Here is a 23,108-nt window from a genome sequence, read left to right as displayed (position 1 = left end):
CACCAGGCAAAAAGTTTGGGGGTAACCATAGTCAGATATCCACCTTCCTACAGTCTCATTGATAAATCCTTTGTCACACACATTACAAGCAAAGCGTCTCTCCTTCATGTGCATTTTGCGCCGTTTCTTTAAGTAGACATTTTGAGTTATATTCCTCTTGCCTCCGGAACCCTTATGGCTTTCTTTCCCATTCATATTTTCTAGATGTGATTGTTGTTCTGCAAAATAGAAAAAACATTGAAAATTACATGAAGTAAATATTTCTTGAAACAGCTGCATTGTTATAATATGGAGAAGTGAACAGTTACAATTCAGGGGAAAACAATGTAAGTTCTAGGAAAAAGAGTCACACTTCCCTTTGAGGCACAAATGGTGGCTAGTCCTCCTACATAAAGTGCGTTGACCGGGTCCTGCAGCAGGAGCATGCTGGGAAATCAAGTGATTCACAAGAACCACTGTTGGACATGGGGTGTCTGGTTGGCTAGGATAGGCACCTAAGCCAGGCAGAATCCACCACTCTAGTCAGGGTAAGCCAGATACACACCTGAGATAACCTGCGCTCACACTCTGGTAGATCGGCGCAGAGCAGTCAGGCTAGTTTAAAGAGGCAATGTGCAGAGCATTTGTGCAACACACTCGCGCAGCAACACAGTGAGTAAACCACAAAAGGGAATCCACGCAGGATTATGTAAAAATAGATTCTATATTGTAAATCAAACAAGACCAAACTGACTTAAATCACACCGTTAGTACAAATAATGCAGGTTTGACAGAGACAAACACAAATTACTATGAAAACATAGGTCACAGCGCACCTGCGCTCCTATTACACTTCATACGGTAACTGTAGTGAACGTGGTTGAAGTGATTGCATTTAGAAACCAAACGTAGGGCGCAAGAGCACCTACTAAACGCTAAACAGTAATTGAGCTTGAGTCTTCCAGCAGTTCTCCTCTATGGACGGCCTGCGCCATTCTTGAGGTCATTTCCAGAGCAGAGACAATGCTCGACAAGAAATGACCCTCACGCTCTTGCGAATTTGGAGCCCGCTGGGCTGCTTGAATCGCGTATCTTTGCCCAAGGGAAACCAAGCCACCCGTGAAGGGGAGCAGGGCGGCTTTACCACTCTTCTGGACCCAACCCGCCTCACAGTACCTTTGTGGGTGCAGGGTCACTGTCCTCAGGGTATCTGTAACTTTCTAACAATGTCGTCATGTCTCGGGAGTGGGACCTGACGTTGAGGGCTTCGTGCAGTATACACGTTAAAACCAGAGGGTGAGTCTGGCTGGAATAAGCCTCGGAATGCTGGCCTGCCGCATGTTACAGAACAACGTGTCGTCGAAAGGCCTGCCTTGAAGGCTTTGTGCAGCTCCTGCAGCTCTGCAGCCTTAGACGTTGACTGTTCCATCTCAGAGCAGTACAAGTCTTCAGGGGCTGTTCCTCGAGTCTCGCGACCAAAGGGGCCACACTAGTTTGTTCTTGGTGGCATATGATGGTGGCGATATCTTGCCAGACTCCAGGGGTGAGGTTCACAATACAATTTAGCTGCAGTGAGCCTGCTGGCTCAAGGACGTGTTTGTTTCTCTGGTAATGCCTCCAGGCAAAACAACGCTGTTCACGCTAGAGAAAAAACGCTCACCACATGCTGGTTTGTAGAACATGGAACACTTCCCTACAATGCACAAAGGCACTCCCCTGGTCAGAGCGCTGCACTGTAGTTCCATGGTGCACTGTCCTGTAATGCACAAAGTTTTACCTTGGTGCAGAAGGGAGCACTGGCGACATGCTAGCCCTTGTAAAATGGGCTCACCCAGCAGAAGTCTTGGAGAAAAGAGGCAACAAGGTCTTTGATGGCCCTGAGATCTCGAGAGAACAGGGGGCAAGCAAACAAGCCCTTGGAGATACAAAAGGAGGTGGCAGGCAGCAGACAGCACATACAGTTAGGTTTCAAATTAGCAGTCCCTCCGGCAGCCCAGCAGCAGCAGGTCAACACAACAAGGCAGTTAGTCAAAATGGTGGTTGCTCCTGACAGCACAGCAGTCCTCATGGCAATGAGCAGTTTGTAGAGCCAACAGTGTCTGGCTACAAGTCCCAAGCAGCGTCTAAAAACATGGGATCAGAGCTCCAGTACATATACTCAAAAATGTCTTTGATGAACGGGTGACTTCAAATGAACCCTCAGAAGTGTTCAACAGTCCCTTGCAGCCCATTCCTGGCTCCAGACGATCAGTAGGGGGTAAATCAGTCCTTTGAGTGAGGACAGGACACAACCTATTCAAATGTAAGTGTGAATCACCTCTCTCCCAGCCCAAGAAGACTATCAGCATGCAGATGAATGCAGATGTATATGCCCTGTCACACCCAGCCCCTTCCATTGGGAAAGTTTGGTTGTTATGACTCTTCCAAATATGATAGTTGCAGGGGTTTCCTCTGTGGTTGAGTGAGGGGGTCAAACAGTAACCTCAAATAATAGTGTTCAAAATACCTTCGAGGTCGAGCTTCCCCAATGTAGAATGCTGAACAGCTTTCTTTAGAGTACTCATGAGGCGTTCTACCAGACGATTGGCCTGGGGTCAAAGGGGAGTGCTTTTTTTGATTATTTATATTGAGGTGATTTAGAAAGTTTTTGAATTCTCGACTATTAAAAGGTGGGTCGTTGTCAGATTTTAAGATTGCAGGTACAAATCATGACGCAAAGATGCCATCTAGTTTTTGAATAACCCTGCTCATGTGTAGTGGATGAAAGGTCTCCTACCAATGGAAAATGGGAGTATTGATCAACAATAACTAGAAGATAATGTCCATTATCCAGACGGACATATAAAATCAATAGAAATTCTCTCCCAAACATGATGGGGCAATTCTGACATAATCAAAGGTTGCTGACTAACTTGAGATGAAAGACAGTTGCATTTGTGACAAGTCTTCAATTCTTTTTTGACCCTTTTGTCAAGATACGGAAACCAGATTCGATCACGGAGAGCTCTCTTAGTGGCAACTATTCCTTGATCTCCTTCTTGGGCAAATTCGACTACTTGTTGTCAGAGACTTTGGTGAATAACAATCTGTGTACCTTGTAGAATGAGGCCTTCATGTGTTACTGAAAGTTCACCTCTTACATTTCTGAACTTCATATACTCACTGTCATTAGTGAGAGGTTTAGAATGCTGGTTTCACAACTTTTAATCTTGACATGCCACTACCTTGGCTCGTGGCAGTGGCAATTTGCTCTAAAGACATGGCAGTTGGTGTGCTCGATTTCACAATAAATTGGATGTAACCCTCCACTGTCTTAGATGGGGTACCAGGGCGTAATCAGCCTGTTTCTGATCTTTCCCTGGACGATGAAGAATCGTTCAGTTGTAATTCTTGTGACCTCAAACCCCAATGCTCAATTCTAGGAGGCATTTTTGCTGTGGGATTGCCGAATACCATCAACAATGCTTGGTGATCAGCCACTAATGTGAAGGGCTTTCCATACACAAACACATGGAAATTATTCACAAGCCCAAACCAGTGTCAAACTTTCTTTCTCAGGGTGCGAGTAAGCACGTTCAGTTTGTGACTGGCTCTTATTGGCATGTACCACGATATGTCTCCAGGCATTTGGCGGTCCGTTGTGCTGTGCAAGGATTGTGCCAAACCCTACAGGGCTAGCACCAACTACAACCTCTGTATGGGGTTTGGGATCAAAGTCGGGCGTTTCAATGACGCTCTCAATGGCTTGTTTGATTTTTTGGACGCTCTTCTCACACTCACGTGACCGATGAAAAGACACATACTTTTTGGTTAGTTCTGGTGCAATGACCATAGCAAAGTCTTGTATGTATCTAGAACAGTAATTGACCGTTCCAAGAAATGACTATCATAGAAATGCCTTGTGGGGTATTTGCAGTAGATAATCCTTGTACTCTAACTGGATCAGGTTTCATACCCTCATCACAAAAGACATGGCTGAAGAATTTCAAGCTTTTCTTGTGGAATTCACATTTGTCAGCATTCAGAGTTAAGGCTGCATCCTTCAGCAAACGACATACTTGCATGAGAGCTTTGTAATGCTCTTTCTGTGCAGCCCCACGATACCAATATATCACTATAGTTAAATGCATTTACTACAGGCTACATGATAAGTCAAATGACGTCTTGGAAAAGTTCTGCAGCAGAGGATCTACCAAAACTCAATCGCTTGTAGCAAAACAAACCAATATGCGTAGAAAAGGTTGCAACGTATCTGGATTTTTCTTCAAGTTCCAATTGGTAAGATCCTTTATTTAGGTTGAGTCGAGAGAAGAACTCTGCGCCAGTCAATTCAGTTATTATATCAGCAATGTGCGGACTGTGAGGTTTCTCTCGCTCAGTTGTCTTGTTGGCCTGACGCATGTCAACACTTATGCGTACAGCTCCTTCCCTGTCTCTTTTTGGCACTGTTACAATGGGAGAAAGCCATGGTGTCGGACCAATGGAGCCTTCAATGATGCCATCTAGAGGTAAAAAATGAAGTTTCTTTTCAACAGCTTCTTGTAAGTGAAACGCAACTCGTCTATGTTTTTTTTTGTCAGTTATGTTTATTATTATTTAAAACAGAAACATGCGACAATCCCGCTCATCTTCCCACACAGGGGGTAGCAATTAAACCAATGCCCAAATGCAACATGGTGGAGCAAGACAAAACCCCAAATAAGCAGGACCTCTATCACACAAGCTAGCTCTCTGAAGGATACAGCTTCTGACAGAAACGGGGTATACCATGCGACCTGCCAAATGAAGAGGAGAAGTTGCGAAGGCTATAGACAATCGCACTCCCGGCGGCTCATATAGTGGCCTACAGTCTCAAGGCTAAAATTAATAGCCGCCGCATTGCGGAATGTCAATCGGAGTGCTTCCCCAAGGAGTTTCCCTTGCGGGCATTGTCGTAAAAGAAATGATAAGAAGGAACAAACACACAAACAACAACGAAATACAGAACCCCCTCCCCACCCAAATTCCTCCCCCCTCCCCAGTGGTGGTAGCAAATTAAAAAAGACGGAGGTCAAGTACACATATTGTCAGGGATTCATAGCTGGAAGAGGTGGAGGGCTCTAACACTAGCAGGACACACTGCAGACGGAAGACCCTTGGAAAGAAAAGCGACCAATGGGCCCCAGCGGAATTCAAAGTTCTTAAAATCATCGCTAAAGATATCAGCCATCCGCTCTAGACTCAGTAGCTTCCATAGGCGCGAATGCCAGAGGGAGATGGCCGGCGCCTCCTACCTTTTCCACGCCACAGCCAGGGTGAGCTTGGCCGCTCCAATGCAGAGCCACACAATCTTTTTATCTGCCTTAGTTTGATGTTCGAGACTTGGATCACGTAGACCTAGTAGGGTAGTAGCCATCGATGTAGGGATGGGGTAACCCAACATCTCTTTAATATGGGCAAGAATTTCCTCCCAGAACGGACGGATGCTGGGGCAGTCCCACCAGATATGCTGAAAGTCCCCTAGTAGCCCACATCCCCTCCAACATCTGTCAGAGGTACCAGGGAATATCTTGTTCAGCTTGGCTGGGTTTAGGTACCAATCCATCATGGTTTTCATGTGCGCCTCCCTAAGTTCCAAGGAGTGATTAAACTTTGCGATATCTGACCATAAATGCATCTACTCCTCGTCGGTGATTTCTTGTCGAAGGGCTCCCTTCCATATGGACATGTATCGGGGTCTAGGAGAAATCACAGTGGAAAGTAAGAACCCGTATATGACACCCTTCATGGAGGAGGTCTTGGTGAGAAAGGCCTCAAATTCCGTGAGGGGCCGTGTAGCTGCGTCTCTCACCGAGGAGATAGTGCCCAGTGAAGTAGTTGTGTGTGATGATACCGTTCATATTCCCCAACCCCATAGTCCCTCCTACAATTGTCAAAGGTGAGCGGATCGAAGTTATGGAAGAGATGTGTTAATGCAAGGCAGCCTCCCTCCTTCCAAGCCTCAAAGGGACCCTCTTCTAGCGCTGGGGGGAAAAGTAGGATTGAAGTGTATTGGCGTAAAAGGGGAGGGAAAGGTAGTCCACTTGTCATCCTTGGAAACCGAGTCCCAAACCTTCAAAGTAGTGCGGGTGGGGGTGCTGATATAAACATTTTTGGGCCTGTCGCTCTTGGGCCTCCATACCAAATCCCAGATCGTCCTCCTTGCAACGCTCCGATCCATATGTAACCAGTGTTTTTCTGACTCCTGTTGTGTCCATTCTACCAATCCTCGGAGTTGCGCTGCTTTGTAATACAATTGAATGTCGGGAAGCCCCACACCCCCCTCCTTCCTGCGCAAACTAGAATGTTTGGGTTTCCCGACCCATGAAATAATTAAGGAAATTGACTTACAATTTCACGATGAGCATTCATAGTGTAGTTCACTGATATCAGTCCCCTATCAGCAGCACTGTGGAAACTCAGCAAACACGAAGCTGTTCCTTGAAGTACATGAATAGGCACATTCACCACAGTTTTCTTTAGTTTCATCGTGGTAACACATTTTTTATTTGACTTTTGAAGGGCGTTGAGGCAGCCCATGAGTATACTTTAGTCTTTGAATTCATAAAGTTGTGGTACCGGCGATAATTCGTGATACATCTCCAGTGGCATAACATTTATCGACGCGCAGCTGTCTCCATGTTGAATTGTCTTCACTTTGTATTTTTTCTCACATTCGACTAGCCCCATATGTGCATGCCTTTTTGCAGTAAACATTCATTGTAAACAAACACAGAGGAATTCTGTCTCGATGATTTAGACACGATTATCAACTTAATTTTGCATCGATTTGCCTCAATTGGTGTGACCGCTTAGCCTTGTGGGAGTACATCGAATGTCACTGATGTAGCGTTTGGTCGGCCATTTTGTCTTCACGCTGCAACACACTTACTTTTATCTTCGCGTTTCAAGTCGTCACGAAATGATTCGCTTTACCACAGTCTATGCATATCTGTCCAATGGCGGGACATTTACCTTCATGTGAAAATGACAGTCCGTATCTGTAACACGTTTTCTTTTTCTGTGGAGACAGGACCTTGTGTCCCTCTGCCTTGTACCTTAGCTTACTTTTCGTGCTCATGACCGACGCACTTTGGGCACCTACGGCCTCCATGTCAGTCACTTGGCGATAAATACACCTGTCAGCGCAAGCAGCCTTGAGGACTTGATACAAGTTCAGTTTCCATCAGCATTCGTCGATGAAATGCTTACGACAGACATCCATTGATCACTCTGAGGAGGGTAGCCTCCTCGTCATAAATTAATTGAATTTACAGTGCTTTACCAAACATCCAGTCTTTCAACAAACTCATCAATGATCTAACCTGGTCTCTGGATGAATCTATATCTTTTATAATTCAAATTTGGCACTGGCTTAAACTTGACATTAAAGGCCTTTTCGATTTGATCATATGTCTTTTCACCTTCTTGTAAATTCTTTTTCATGGCTTCTTTCCTCCTTCACCGGATATGTTTCTCAAGATACTTTATACTCTTTCTCATCTATTGCATATATGAACTCTTCAAAAGTCTCTATCCATCCATCGATCGCCAATATTCAGTTTTTTTGCATTATCAAACACAGTTGGCGGTTTTAAGAATGCAGCAGCCGTGTATAATTTGGAGGACAGTAGGGGTCTCTCAGGCACTCCCTGTGGAACTTGATCAGAAAGAGCTTCTCTAGCGGCTCGTGATGTGCTGGCTTCGCGGTCAGCCTTAATGATTTTTGGAGCTTGGATCTCGTCCTGGCTCTCCATCGGAGCTCTGTATGTTATGGCTGTCTAAGGAGTTGTTCTGGGCCCCTTATGCAGCAGCTTTGGTGGTGGGCCGCTTCGTCTGGGGAAACTCAGCAAACCCAACCCGACCCTCTTCTGGGACTGCTCTCCAGCATGTTGAGAGACAATGATTTGTTGATGGTTTCGGGAAGGAGATAAATATTTGTACGCTACAATTACATGAAAACAGATAACATTTCAGCACAAAATCGACCAGTGTTTCTTCACAAACACCTGGTTAATCTCTGCTTCATAGCATGTGAATTTCAGTGTAATGTGAACTGAACTATTTCTGGGCGCTTTCCTTGTCCGCCTTTAGTTTTCTTACTCCACATAGAGGAATCGTATTAATTTGCGTAGTGGCGCCATATATTCTATTAGAAGCTGTTTCGTTCAGTTCCTGGCCAGCGACATGTAGACTTTCAGTGTCGCCGTCTTTATCTTTAAGCATTTTATTCAGGCTGGCACAGTGCTGAGACTCCACCAGTGCCAGCATCGATTCTGCACTTCAACTGAGGCACATGTGGCACGCACGAGCAGTGTGCTGGACCACGGCAAACTCTCTGGAAGAGCGCTTTTAGTGTACGGGCTTCGTATCCCCTATCTTGTCACCAGTTATAGCTTCCTTCCAGCCCAGGTATTCACCAATAACCAAGCCACACACGGAGAGTAGTTGAACACGTCTTGATTACACTGCGTGTACGTTAGAACTCAACATTCTACACCAGCCTTTAACTCATCTCTCCAGCGCTTACGTCCTTACCGATGATATACCTTGGAAGTCACTCATGAAGGATCGATCCTACTACTGCAAGAATAAGCTTGTTAGTTGCACTGAAGAAAACAGCTATTGAATTTGGTAGACATGGCCCTCTCTACGGGGTCACCCCCAAACTGGTGCCTTCACACTTCCTATTATTGCTGAATTTGTTTCTGTTGGCCTTCGGACACCCTCCTGTTCTACGCCACTGTGAACCCATGTGGTACCCTTTGTAAAAACTCTCAGGACCAACTAGGCTACCCCACTGGTACTCCCTAGCTGCCCGCGGCCAGGACCAGGCCCTAAGCCACCCATATGCCACTGGTCCTTGCCCATCCACAGAGTGGGGGTAGTTACCCCTGGCACATAGTAGCCATTCTCCACTCTTCCCCTCATCAGGGCAGTTCTAGAAAGCCACTGATTCTCCAGCCTAGGGTCCGCACCCTCAGGCTGACCAGAAGTCAGGGACGAGGCTCTCCTCCCCCTACCTCTCCCCCTAGGGTTCAGCACTCTCCTCCTTTGAGAGGCCCCCCAGAACACAACTCTCCCACCAGTTCAGGACCTCTCTCCAGCAACTGGTCTCCAAACCTAGGGGCTAAACCCTCAGGTTGCACCGGGGTCAGAGGCGAGGGCTCCCTCCCTCTGCACCCCTTCCAGAGTTCTGCACCCTCCCAGCTGGAGCGGTACCCCTGGAGGCCAAACTGGTAAAGACACTGGTTACAGATGTCCCTCCCTCCAGGTCAGGCAGATCCTGAACCAGTCCTCCCAACCCAGGGACCAACCCCTGCCATTGAATACTTGCCTGGTACGCCAGGACTTCTGGGGGCGCACACAGCCTCAACCCCATGAGGGTAACACATGACTCATGTGTCGTATGAAAGTCTGCCTGGCGCAGATTTCCCGACCCCTGTTCATCTGACAGCATGCGAAGATCCCCCAGGACAGAAGTGGTGGCACCATTGCCATTCAATGGTGACTCAGTCCTTCTGGCTGGCCCCTGACCCACTAGTTTTTCCACTGGGAAACACATCCCCCTCTCACCCCTCAATCCGGACTTCTGCACCCTCCCAACTGGAGCGGTACTACCAGACACCAGAACCACTGGAGCTCCGTTTACAGATGCTCCAGGGTCTCCTGACACTAAGAGATCCTCCTCAAATGTCTTCCTAGTACAGCCTAGGCCCTCAACCTGGTGTTCCCTTAGGGAACCCTCCAGGCCCTGAGACTGGGTTTCGGGCACCTGGGGACACACAGTCCCACACTCAATCCTACTCCACTGAGACAGGACGTGAGCCCCTACATCCCTCCCACTACACTGGGACCTAGCTGGGCTACACTGAACCTCTTCCCCCACACAGGACGGGAAGATACCCAAGCCGCTACTTTTGGAATCACTCTCCAATGCTTTGGCAGAACTTCCGGCACTTACCCAGAAGTCTGCCTCCTGTGCAAGTTCCCAAGAATTAAAGGACTCACACTCCAACAGGTGTTGGCACAACCCCCGCAAACAACGACTGAGCATGTGCTCTTTGATAACCATATTGGAGGAGTGTGGCTCACTGATTAGAGCGGCAGACCCTGATGCAGAGGTCTGGCCCGGGACCAGGGTTTAATTCCCGTCGCGGCAGGGTCTTGGACTCTAATGTCCGCTGACTCGATAATTCTCGGCACAGTGCCTACTCTAATCATGGGGTCCCACGCTGCAACTCTGGGCAATAGCTTGCTTAATATCCACACCAGCCCTAATCGCTAAGGATGCCTGGCTTCACCATGGGGGTGCCTAGGAGTTGGGCGCCTCACAGGAACAGGCCAGGACGGGTTCCTCAGCGGTTCAGCGTGGGGACACACTGGGTAGTGTAACCATGCGCTTTACAAGCTTCAGCATTATTCATTAGATTGATCAGTCCCTCAAAATCATGCTCCGGGTTAACCGTCACCCAATCAACCAGTGCAACATAACATTCATCCGCAAACTGCCCCCAAGACTGGTGAGACAGTTTCTTACTGTCCCTGAACATCAACCTGTACTCCTCTTCTTGGGAACAAGGTACCATACTTTGGGAACTGGGAATGGGACTTCCTGCAAAGGACTCCATATTGCTGCCACCACTGGACCCCACCCTCACTGGTGAATCCAGAAAAGCACAACTGCACTCAGGGGATAATCTACCCTCCAGGGCTAATTTCTCCCTGGCAAAGGCCCTCTCAGCCTCTGCCATCTTCTCCTGCGCAAAGACCCTTTCGGTCTCTAGCTTTTTCTCCTCCACCTACCAGCTGTGCTATCTCCTTGGCATGCTCTAACCTGAGCTTCTCCAAAGCCAGCTGATGCTCCCTTTCTTCCCTCCTATCTACCCACTCCTCTGGGATAGGGAAAGGGATGGGGCACTGCCCCCGACACAGGACCCAGCTAGGGACTCCCTATCTATGGGGTCCTCACTATCTACTAGCGTCCCGGTCCAGTCATTTTCTTCCTCCCCTTCAAACTCCACAGGGCCCCTCAGACCCACCACCCTCTTGGCGAGCGGCCAGGGCCCTCATCTCCTCATTGTGCTTACATTCCCATTCATCCTTCTGCCATTGGATCAGGTTTTCCCAAAGTTTTGATGTGGTGTCTGACCCACTCACTGCTATGTCTCTCTCCTCACAGAACCCCACCAACTCCCACATACTGTATCTAAAAGATCATAGAAATTAAAGGCAGACTCCATTTTGGCAGGACGCTCAGAGACACGAGCAACACAGAAGACCTAGGTGCAAGAGCTGCAACAGGGGTACGTAATTCAAAAATGACACTTTTAGGAGAAAAAAATAAAATAAAACTCGGAAACAATAATCCCCAAACACGTGATTATCTAAATGCAGGGTTGTACAGCAACCAGTTGTCGCTGTTGTACTTGCCAAACGCAAGTCCTACCCTCACCGCTGACCACCAATGTTAGAAATGGGATCTCTGGTTGGCTAAGGCTTGTGCCAAAGCCAGGCAGAGACCACCACTCTAGTCAGGGCACGGGAGTTACACGCCAAAGATAACCCCTGCTCACCCCCTTGGTAGCTTGGCACGAGCAGTCAGGGTTATCCCGGAGGCAATCTGTAAAGTGTTTGCGCAACACACACATACACAGCAGCAACACCCTAGGCACACCACAAAAGGAACTCCAAAAAAGGTTATATAAAAAATAGCCTTTGTATTGTCATAAACACATTCGAAACATAATCACATAATATACACTGTGCCAACTGGCACTAGGCAATATTCACAGGGGATTATATACAGGACCAGGCCAATCGGGCCCTGGTCATAACCATCAGAAGAGGTAAGTAAAACACAAGTAATGAAACAACCAGTAACTACTGGTACCATAATGACCTCAGCATGACCACCTGTAATAAACACATTATGCCTGCATCACTTTGGGCAAACACACATTACACTATCTCCTTAGGCATAAACACATTAGGATAGACCTCATACTCATAAATCACCTTAGGGCCTGGCGCCCTACAAACCTATTAGCCCCCCTGGCCAACTGGCCTTCTCAGGGGCTCTAACGCCCCATGTTTCAAATGTCAGGGCTGCTGCCAATGCAGCGGAATTCACAGTGCGCAATTGCGCTGGGCAGAGGAGTGTATCTCACTCCTACCTCATTCAGAGATGCCCCCAAAGGAGTGCTGGCCTAAACGTGGCAGCTGCACACCACTTGCTGGGCAGCTGTGGAATCCAAAAAGATGGGCACTGGCACCCTCTGTCCCCCACTGGGACTCTAACAAAATAAATGGGCCCAAACGTTGCAGCTGCCTGCGCTTCGCAGGGCAGCTGTGGGAATGCACCGGCAGTCCTGGCACTCACTGTGCCTCTGGCGCCCAAAACAATGCCCCACAAGCAATGAGGACGGGCACAGTGCACATGGTAGTCCCACCCTCGGACTCTGAAAATAAACTCTGCCCCAAATGTTGCAGTTGCCCACTGTCACGGGGGGCAACTGTAACAAATTTGCCAACACGGGGAAGAGCACAGGAATCTCGTTGGAGGTTAGACTGGAGAAGGGCCCAAAACGTTGCAGCTGCCCGCTTCTGCGGTGCAGTGGAGAAAATGCCACAAGCACCGACAATGTGCCTCGAGCGGCACCAACACGGCAGTGCATTCAACCCCCCTCACTCACTGGGGTGCACTGGCAGAATTCTCTGGGTCCCGGTGGGTGGGGGCAGGCATTGACAACGTGCCTCGTCTCTCTCCCACCCTTGGCCCCCTCCTCACCTAGTCGGGCGGTCTCTCGCTTCTTTTGTTCTAAGGAGCGCGGGGTAGGCGCCCGTCTGCTTCCTTTTTCTACAGGAGCTCAGGGTAGGCTCCTGCCTGCTTCCGGCTTCTTGCGGAGTGCCCCACCCACAACCAGGCCGCTCTGCCTGGCTTCCGGGTCGCCACAGGCAGCGCGGCGGCCATTCTTGTAGATCTTCTGTGTCCTCGGCGGCAGCCACATGCGGGGAGCCAGCACCGGCGGCGTGGGTTCCCGCTTCGTTTTTAAAAAAAATACTAATCTGTGGAAACAGTGGCAGTGCGAGGTGGGCACCCACTCTTTCAATAAAGATGATTGCGGGGTGGGCATCTGCTGGCAGCACACACAAATGAAAGGTGGGCTCCTGCTTTAATAAGGAGCTTAGGGGTGAAACCCACACGTCAGGATTCCCTCGCACTGCGGCAGGGCCTGCTCCTCTCCCCTTAGGCAACCCAAATACAGCACTCACGAGGCGATAGGCCACAAAAGTCCTCAAAAAGGCAGAAATAGGAGAGTCCTTGGTGCTGGGGAGACCCCAGCAAAGTGCAGCGAGGCAGGCCAGCACGCAGCGGCGGTTCCTCCTGGCAGAGTGTCCTCCCAGAACAAGCGTAACACTTCATGGGGTCACAGCCCCTACATTTATTGGAATAAGGTAAATAAAATATTACCCTGTCATAATTTCTATAGTTAAACAAAGGGTCATGCATTAAATGAGAGGCAGAGTCCGTGGTGTCCGATTCAAAAGGGCTTTATTTCAATAACTCGAGTTAGGAGAGAATCGGTTCCATCACCACTAAGGTTCAGGAAGGGTCTTCTAAACTTTATTCACAGAGTACAATATTTATACATTCAATTTCGCATCATAGCGAGGAGCGCTCCAGGCAGAGCAAGAGAGATAAGAACATGTGGGCGTTCACTTGAGGAGTCATAGGTGAGTCATAGGTGGATGGATACATGGAGGGGGGTTGCATGGCCAGCAGGAACTTTGCCCTACTTGTGTGCGCAACTTGATCATGACGTGCAACTGACGTGTAACTGGGGGGAGCTGACTTTCAGTCTAGTAGGGAGGCCTTCAGTGTCAGGGCGACCAGCACGTCTGGTATTATCTGATATCCTAAGTCCGGGGATGTATTATCTGAAGCAAAGGTCGCTCATCACCAAGAGCCAGTGTGGGCATACATTTCTTCGTTCATTGCGTGGGGGCCTTGGGCTTTCTATGGACGTGAGCTCTGTAAATCACTTAAACGGAGACAGAAAGGCTAGGCCCTATCTCTGCAGACGGGTTCTGTTTACCTTCTTCACCTGACAGGCAGGAATGTGATTCTGTAGAGCAAGCAGATAACTGTTATGCAAAATACTGTCTTGGCACCCCGTGCTGGGCCCCTCTCGGCTTAGCCAAAAGTATGCGAGGTCAGGGATACGTAGCTGCAACCCTCAGAGTGTCTGGAGGCATGAAATCTCAATTCGGGGACTGGCTGACTGAGCCACAAAATGGAGAAATGGGTTCTTTGCGATATATTAAAAGTGCACAATGCAAACACATGGGCCACATGGGCCTCATTGCAAAATTAACGTTTCTTTTATGGAAGACTTGGTGGCTGACATCCTAATGTTGGACGTAAATGCAGAGGCATCACTATTGCAGGGCATAGAGGGAAAATGCATGGGTGACATGCACGTACACTAAACATTGGGGTACACGCAGGGGACACATTGGCCATGTAAAATTTATTTTTCCTCATTCCCTCCTTGTCCCCTACTGTACCCTTCAGGACACATCTATTTTCATGAGACCGTATATTTGATCATACAGCATCATTTGTTCATCTTTGATCCTTTGTATACGTGGATGTGGAACACAGGCAGTAGCACACAGGCCGCAAATGGCCGGGCCACACTGCAGACAGAGACAGCAGCCGAATATCATAAGCAGTATCATTCCTAGGAACGACAACACTTTCCATCCCCATGCCGATATTACACCCCAGAGCCAACTGGACCAAGTCCATGTGCCTGGGTCTTGATGTATATCATGAGCAATCTTGTGGAGCCTTGTTATTGCTGTGTACACAGATGGCGCGTTATTAGGAATGAAAACGCAGCAACTGGAGCCGATCACTCTACAGGCCCCGCCCCTATCTGCCAGGATGACGTCAAGAACAAGGCGGTTCTGAAGAACAACCAATCGCATGGCAGACTGCTCCTGGGTCAAGTTCGCCAGGGCAGATGCAGTCTCATTCACAACTGCTTCCAGAGTCCTTGTTAACCTGCGTATGAGTCTACTGTTTTGGACGGAACCTATGAAGAAAAAGAATCCTTTGTTGAAATCTGTATATTGCTCCCAGGCTGTCTCAGTCTGATCAATCTCTGAGGCATCGGTCTCTCTCCTGTGTCTAACATGCTCTAGTTGTGAATCTCGATGATAATTGGATGGGGCCAGAAAGACGGGTGGCAGCAGGAACGCTATATAGCATGTCCCACCCCAGTCTGAGGGCAGATGTACATAGGCTGTCTGACCGCAAATGAAATAGGTATGGCGAGATGCTTTGAAAGAAGACTTTCCTTTATCATTAAACTCGACCACAGCATTACACTCGCTGTGTCCCATATGTACTGATCCTTTCTTTCTAACGCACAAATCACCTTTTATTGGTAGGACTGAAATAGACGGAGGACCCGCATTTTGCATTGACTGAACATTCAGCATTATAAAGCTGAGGGAAGCATTTCCTTGCTCGTACTCTTCATTTTCTAGATCGGTCCCCTTCCTTTGGGGGAGTCCGTCTTCGTCTGGAAAACATACCTCATTCATTACTTTATTCAAGTTTCCCCAAATCCAGTCACCCTTGTAAACTGTGGACTTTCTGTCTATTGATGACATTAAGGCAAACCATGCTCCGCACGAACCATTGTGGGAGAACGGAAAAGGGACGAGGGGCAGAACTCCCTTCATCTTTTGATAAGGTGGGAGTCGGCCACATACCCAGCAATCTGTCACATTGCTGGTCTGATGAGAACGGTGCAACATCCGAATAAAAGTATTGTTGCACAGGGCCAGTCGATATGACAGTTCATGGGGTGGCAGATCACTAAATGTATGCTCTACGGTGTCATTAATGGAAGAGTGTATATGTGAGGCAATAGGAGGAAAGAAAACATGTAGTATTAAGCTGATACAGATTATAGTGAGGCACAGAAGAGACAGAAAAATCAGAGTTACTATACATCTACTACGTAATATCTTGCAGTATTTCTCTTTCATTTTGCTCTTTTTACTATTGTTGTCCGCGATCTTATACATGTCAGAAATCTTGTTTAACCGATTCACCACCAAGTGGACTTAAATGATTAAACGTCGTCTGGCTTTCTAGATCGTAATTTGGACCTGTACTCTTGCTGTGGAGTCTTTTCTAGCAAAGGGGGCTCAAAGTCTGTAATGTCTTTATTCTTTACCAAAGTTCCAGAGTCTCCAATGTACCGTTTGCAGTGATGGGCATGGAGCCACCCTTTTCTCCCTTCGACTTTGATGGCTGTCCTCGTTGTTAGTAACACTAACTTCGGCGCCTTCCAACGCGGCTCAAGGGGGCTTGATCGATCAAAGTTCCTGACGAGCACAAAATCGCCTGGTGCTATGGCGTGCTCCATGACCTGGGTGTTGTCAGGGAAGGCGGCGGCAACCTGTGAACGACAAGAGAGTAGTGCAGACATCAAGGAAGCCAGGTAATCTGTAAGCATGTTACTGTCAACATCAGTTATTTTCTTAGGCATAGGCGTACCCCACATGTTCGGCGGTCTACCGAAAACCACTTCATATGGTGATAGGCCTGTTCTGGAATGGGCTACCATACGCATGTAAAAGAGGGCAACCGGCAAGGCTACCATCCAATCCACACAGGAGGTACTCTAAGTCTGGGTGAGAGGAAGGGACCCAAAAGGTGTCCAAAAATGCATACAGATCACACAGTTGATCTAGCAGGAAGACACTATTATGTCAAAGGAATGCAGGAGAGAAGATAAAGAGTCTTTGAGACTGGAAAAAAGTACCCATCAGCCCACTCAAAAGCGGAGTATCCTCATCTGGGTAGTGGGAGAAAAGGTGTCCTTTAGGCTTATCCTCAGCCGAAGTCTAAGGTTGCCTAGTAATGGACCCTTTGGTCGAAACATCCAACCCACAGAAGACAGGGTGTGAGCAGACAGGGCAAAAGAAAAGTTGCAGTGCAGAAAATAAAGGAAAAAGTGATCCTAGTGGTTAAAAATGCCTAGTTTGATGACATAAGATAACTTTATTGGGTTGTGACCATCAAATTGGCATCATTAAAAGCAGTATGCTGATAGCGTGGAAGGAATTGCTATCTATCATGCGTGTTACTGGGTCGACATGTTTCAGCCGTAAACGGCTTTCTTCAGGACCTATGATGAGCTACCGCAACACATACTTATCGTGAAAAACGACCAATGTCCCCTGGATTCAAAGGATAAAGGTATATCTTCTCCTGTATAGACAATATAGGAAACAAAAATAGGACATCATGTTAAGAAATAGACATAATGTAGTGCACAAATTCTGATATGGTGGTACAGAGTATTCAAATCAGAACTCACCCTAAATGTAGGGAGAGAGAACCTCACCTCGCCTGGCGACAGCTCAGGTAAGAAGGAGGCCACGCACTGGAAGGAAGTGCAAGGAAAAGAATATAGTTACCAAAAAACTTCTGATAACATGAGTTCAAGGCAGCAATATCAGGGGGGCAGATAAAGACAGAGGACCAGATCTTTAGGAGAGACTGGCAAAAAACCATCTCTAAGAGAGACTGGGAGAGACTGGCGAGATCCCTCTCTGAACAATTAAATTTGCAAAAAGGCCATTGGAAACCAGGGGGGTTCAATGGCTTAAATCAGCATGTTGGCGCTAAGCAAATCTAGGGAGAAGCACTCAGCTAGCTGTAGCCCTTTGAAATCTGGAGTGCGAGTGGAGAGCTCCAAATAACCTACCTCTCCGTCGTTGCCTCGGGTCCAAAGACTGAGCCGAGGGGGAGGTAACAAACTCGCGTTGTGTGCGTGTTTTTAGAAAAAAGCGGCTGACCTGAGAGAGACCTCTCACCTGGTGCCCCGCTATTGGATGGATAGCACGAGCCAATTGTACAGGTATCTGCCAAGTCGGCAGAAAGCGCGCGCTATGTGACATCTCTTCCTAACTATTAATCCAAGCAGAAACGCCCGCGTGTGTATCCGGAAAAAGCTTCCGGGAGGCGGACCTGCGCGGAGACGGTACAAGAAAACAGCCCATTGGTTGAAAGAATCGGCCAATGTTTGTGCTTGGTGAGTAAACACCCCGTGTGATGTGGATTGAACTCATAACAGTATAAACACGGAAGCGCATTTGCACACCCCGTCAAAGCAAGGAAACAGCCAATTGGATGGAAGGATCGGCCAATGGTTGTGCTTAATGAGTGAAACCCGTGTGATGTGGACTGAACTCATACAAATATAAACACGGAGGCGCATATGAACACCCCGTCAACGCACGATGATGGGTATCAACTACAACGGAGGAATGTGCAATCAAGTATGGAGACAAACTGTGTCTACCTCAATGTGGGGCAGAATGTTATATACTTGGTATCGAAGTACATTCCCTAACGTGGTGTACCCACATGTAAGCTGTCAGTTGGTAGGAAAACACTCCAAAACAGATCGTACATTCAGACATGTGGCCCCTAAAGAATGAAGTCAGTTGGATGGAGTGATCAGGGGTCATAATTGTCAAAGTCATTCCGGTGCGTCCAAGGGAAGCGGACGTCACGCTGGGATCATGCGCGGAGCATTTACAGGGGAAGTGTCGGCAATAAGTATCACACCTTCATGTCAACAAGAGCATAAAAAGCGTGGCTGTGACGATTCCTGGCAAGGTATCAAGAAACTAGTTGACCCTGCACGGAAAAATCGCTGTATGGGCAACCTTGAAAGAGGTAGAAGGTTCCAATGTGCCGGTGTAGCGGAAACCATCCAGCTGTGTGTCGGATGAGGTTGTTTACCCATGTCTGAAAAAGGGCGATATCCCAGTGGGTAACCAGGAATGTACCCATTCAAAACTGGTCTAGCTTAGCGTACTGTACGCCACAGGAATAAGGTAGCAGCTAAAGGGCCAAACCTCGTGGACTGTTCAAAAAGGTTGAGCAGGGGTCTCAATTCTATATGACTCGAAAGGGAGGATTGATCTGAATCTACCACAGGTGGTCCATGACAGGTTATAAGTCCACCCCCATAACGGATGCTCATAGTTGCATCCAAGGGATGTCGTCATTAAGACCTTCGCTGTCAGTGCGTAGTTTGAAAACCCACCTTTGCTCTTTCCTGAGAAGAAACAATGAAATGTCAGTTATGTGGCTAGGTATGTGGGGTTGTTCTAAGACCAACCACTTGAGTTCATCAGGATGATGTTTTTTCTCAAGGAAATGTGTAGTAAGGCGGGTGGCCTGTTTGTTGCGTCTAATAGTGCTCTTATGCTCTTGGATGCGCAATTTGATTTTCCTTGCTGTCATGCCTATATACTTGAGGCCGCATGGACAAGTAATTTGGTAAATGACTTTGTCACTGTTGCAATTTGTGTGGTGCCTAAGTATCCAAGGGCGGTTGGTACCAATGTCAACCTCGAAGGTCTTCTTTGTTTGGGCACACACTGAACAGTTTCCGCAGGGATGATGTCCCTGTACTGGGGGAAGATTCCACAGGTTTGGAGTGGATTCAGCCGCAATGTCCCGAGGTCTTGTGTGCACAAGAGCATCTCTAAGGTTTGCTCCTCTCTTGAAAGAGAACATGGGTACAGGAATGTGTTCGCCTGAGCTGTTCAGAATACGCCATCTTTGTCGGATGATTTTCTGAATGGTAGACGAAGAGGTGTTATATGTTGTAACACATACCATCCGGTTCATGGGTGGTTTTTCAACTGGTGGTTCAAGTAGGGCCTCGCGATGGTTATTGGCAGCCCGCTTAAGGCTCCTGCGTACCAATGATTTGGGGTAGCGTCGCGCTCTCAATTTATTGGAGAGGTCTTTAGCTTTTACACGGAAATCAGCCGTGTCGGAACAGTTCCTCCGGACCCTGAGGAACTGACCAAAAGGAAGGTTTTCCCTCAGGGAGCGTGGATGATGGCTATCAAACCTTAGCAATGAATTGCGTGCCATCGGTTTGCGGTATAAAGAGCTCGCCAAGTGTCCTTCATGTGGAAAGATCGTTAGATCAAGGAAAGGGAGTTCAGTTCTGCTAAACTCCAAAGTGAACCTGAGAAAAGGGTTCTGTACATTCAGCCATTCCTGAAAAAGCTGCAGTGATTGTATGTCTCCTTGCCAGACTACTATGATGTCATCAATGTACCGCTTCCACAATTTCAGTTGTTGGTAGTGTGGGTTGGTGTTGTTCAGTACATGTTGAGTCTCAAAATGATGGACATAAAGATTCGCTAGACTCGGTGCGAATTTACTGCCCATAGATGTCCCCGAGATCTGTAAATATAGTGATTCCTCGAAGGCAAAAAAATTTTCAGTCATAGCAATCCTTGCCAATTCCATTATAAATTGGACAGGAGTGATTGTGTCCCTAGGAAAATCTTCTAGGAGGGTTTTGACCGTCTCTAGTGTCTCAGTTTGTGGTATGCAGGTATACAATGATTCGACATCAAAACTTGCTAAGATATCAGTGTTGGTGTCAAAAGCGACATCAGGTAGTTTGCGTAAGATGTCCTTTGTATCCTGGAGATATGTAGGCATGGTTTTGACAATTGGACTTAGAAAAACATCCACAAAAGTTGATAACGGTTCTAGCAAAGATCCAATACCCGAGATAATGGGTCAGCCCGGGGGTGGTCTGGCCTGTTTATGGATCTTGGGGAGAGTGTAAAAGTATGGAACCGTAGGACATTTTGTGACCAGAAAATTGGCCTCTTGTGGGGTGATCCATCCCTCAGTGCTGACTTCTTCCACTAGATATTTGATCTCATTTGTGAGTCTAGCAGTGGGATTGGTGGTAAGGGGGGTATAAAAATGTGTGTTGGATAATTGTCTCAGACATTCAGTACGGTATGTAGTGGTGTCTTGCACGACAATGGCTCCCCCCTTGTCCGCCGGTTTAATCACTATAGTGGTGTCCTTGGAGAGAGTCTGTAAAGCAGCTCTGTCTCGTGTGGAGAGATTCTGGAAATTCCCCTCTTTGGAGAAATCAATGGATTTCAAATCCTGCAGCACTGCTGCCTCAAAAGTGCCCACCTTGGATGGCACTTGCTGTAGTAGAGGCATAAAAGTGGATTTGACTTTCAGCCCTGTACTCACATCATCGATCAGTGTAGCAGACTCTTTATCCTTAAAGAAATAGTGTAATCTGATAGTCCTGAAGAAACGCTCAATTTCACTCCTTAACAGAAAAGGTTCGCCACAGTTTGTTGGAACAAATCCAAGGCCCTTGTTGAGAACCTCCTGTTCGCTAGGGGTAATGACTCGATTGCTCAAATTCACAACCAGATCTTCACAGGGCTGTGTGGTCGAGTCTACTGGCCTCGTTTGTTGTGGGTCGTCGGAGGATCTTGATCGACTGCCCATTGTACGTGGCCTTGTCCCTGGCCTCTCCGCTTGCCTCGGTTCCAACCTCGGCCCTGTCCTAAAAAAGCCTGGTTCTCAAAATACTGAGGCTGCATGGGATAGTGAGACATAGGTGGGGGAAATTGAGGATAACCCCATGGGGCGGGTGGCCACCATGGTCCTGTCTGATACATATTGCCCCGTCCATTGTATCTCCTATTGGAACGATTGTTTCGGCCTCTGCCCCTTGGTATGTTGGTGTCCTCATTGTCTGAGCTAGAGGAGTCGGCGTCTGAGGATGTGGCATAGGAGGAGCCCTGAGTATTCTTCTGTTTATGAGAGTCAGTGGGAGTGTAATTATCACTGATGTATGGATATATTTTCTCATGGGAAAATTTTGCCAAGTCTTTTTTGAACTTTTCCATTTTGGCCCAGAAAATGGGTTCTTTGTATTCCTTGTTAGCCTTATTAGAGTCCTCTTGTTGTTTTTCAAATTTCTTGGCTGTGAGAGTGGTCTGAATCTGTCCTTCAAGGACCTGGATTTCGACCAGAATGGCATCCGCAATTCTTTTAGCTGTGGTGATGATTAAAATGAGCCAATCTCTGGTACAGCGCCAGGCTATTAGGGACCAATCCTTGACAAAGGCCTTGTCTGTGAGAAAGAGCCTTGGTGCGTTAGTCACTATAAGACCTGTCGGTGTACATTTGCCGTGTAAATACTCCGCCATGATCTGTCCATGTATAATGGTGCGGGAATGACTTTTTTTAAGATTAAGTACCGTCTCCCAATCTGCCACTACGGTGGGTGTGGGCGTAGGAAGTTGGTCTAACATACTTGGATTCTCTGATAGGATGGATGATAAAGTCTCATCGTCAAAACCTAGTCCGCCAAAATCTGCCATGGTATTGCTGAATGGAACTGCCCAAAAGTGTTCGCAATATGGTGCGAATGAAAGTGAAACACAATGGAGAGGGACCCGCAGCCTTAGCTGCACAGATAAACCAACAATATACAGAGTATTTGGAGGGTCCGAGGGGAAATCGTTTATAGACAGAGAAGGTACCTAGTCCCCCAACTTATATAGCGAAAAAACACAGGAGGTACTCTAAGTCTGGGTGAGAGGAAGGGACCCAAAAGGTGTCCAAAAATGCATACAGATCACACAGTTGATCTAGCAGGAAGACACTATTATGTCAAAGGAATGCAGGAGAGAAGATAAAGAGTCTTTGAGACTGGAAAAAAGTACCCATCAGCCCACTCAAAAGCGGAGTATCGTCATCTGGGTAGTGGGAGAAAAGGTGTCCTTTAGGCTTATCCTCAGCCGAAGTCTAAGGTTGCCTAGTAATGGACCCTTTGGTCGAAACATCCAACCCACAGAAGACAGGGTGTGAGCAGACAGGGCAAAAGAAAAGTTGCAGTGCAGAAAATAAAGGAAAAAGTGATCCTAGTGGTTAAAAATGCCTAGTTTGATGACATAAGATAACTTTATTGGGTTGTGACCATCAAATTGGCATCATTAAAAGCAGTATGCTGATAGCGTGGAAGGAATTGCTATCTATCATGCGTGTTACTGGGTCGACATGTTTCAGCCGTAAACGGCTTTCTTCAGGACCTATGATGAGCTACCGCAACACATACTTATCGTGAAAAACGACCAATGTCCCCTGGATTCAAAGGATAAAGGTATATCTTCTCCTGTATAGACAATATAGGAAACAAAAATAGGACATCATG

The 23,108-nt window shown here is 47.4% G+C and overlaps 1 protein-coding gene across 1 annotated transcript in view; it reads right to left on the bottom strand.

Moving 5' to 3' along the window:
* LOC147736731 (uncharacterized) overlaps positions 1 to 23,108 on the bottom strand; it is a 94,844-nt gene that overhangs the window by 11,947 nt on the left and 59,789 nt on the right. Inside the window, 1 exon segment of the mRNA XM_086952685.1 lies at positions 27 to 218. Coding sequence (XP_086808811.1) covers positions 27 to 218 — 192 coding nt within the window.

This window comes from Lissotriton vulgaris, chromosome 1_2 (assembly GCF_964263255.1).
Source record: "Lissotriton vulgaris chromosome 1_2, aLisVul1.2, whole genome shotgun sequence".
NCBI lineage: Eukaryota > Metazoa > Chordata > Amphibia > Caudata > Salamandridae > Lissotriton > Lissotriton vulgaris.
This window is presented reverse-complemented; position numbering and strand designations above follow the sequence as displayed.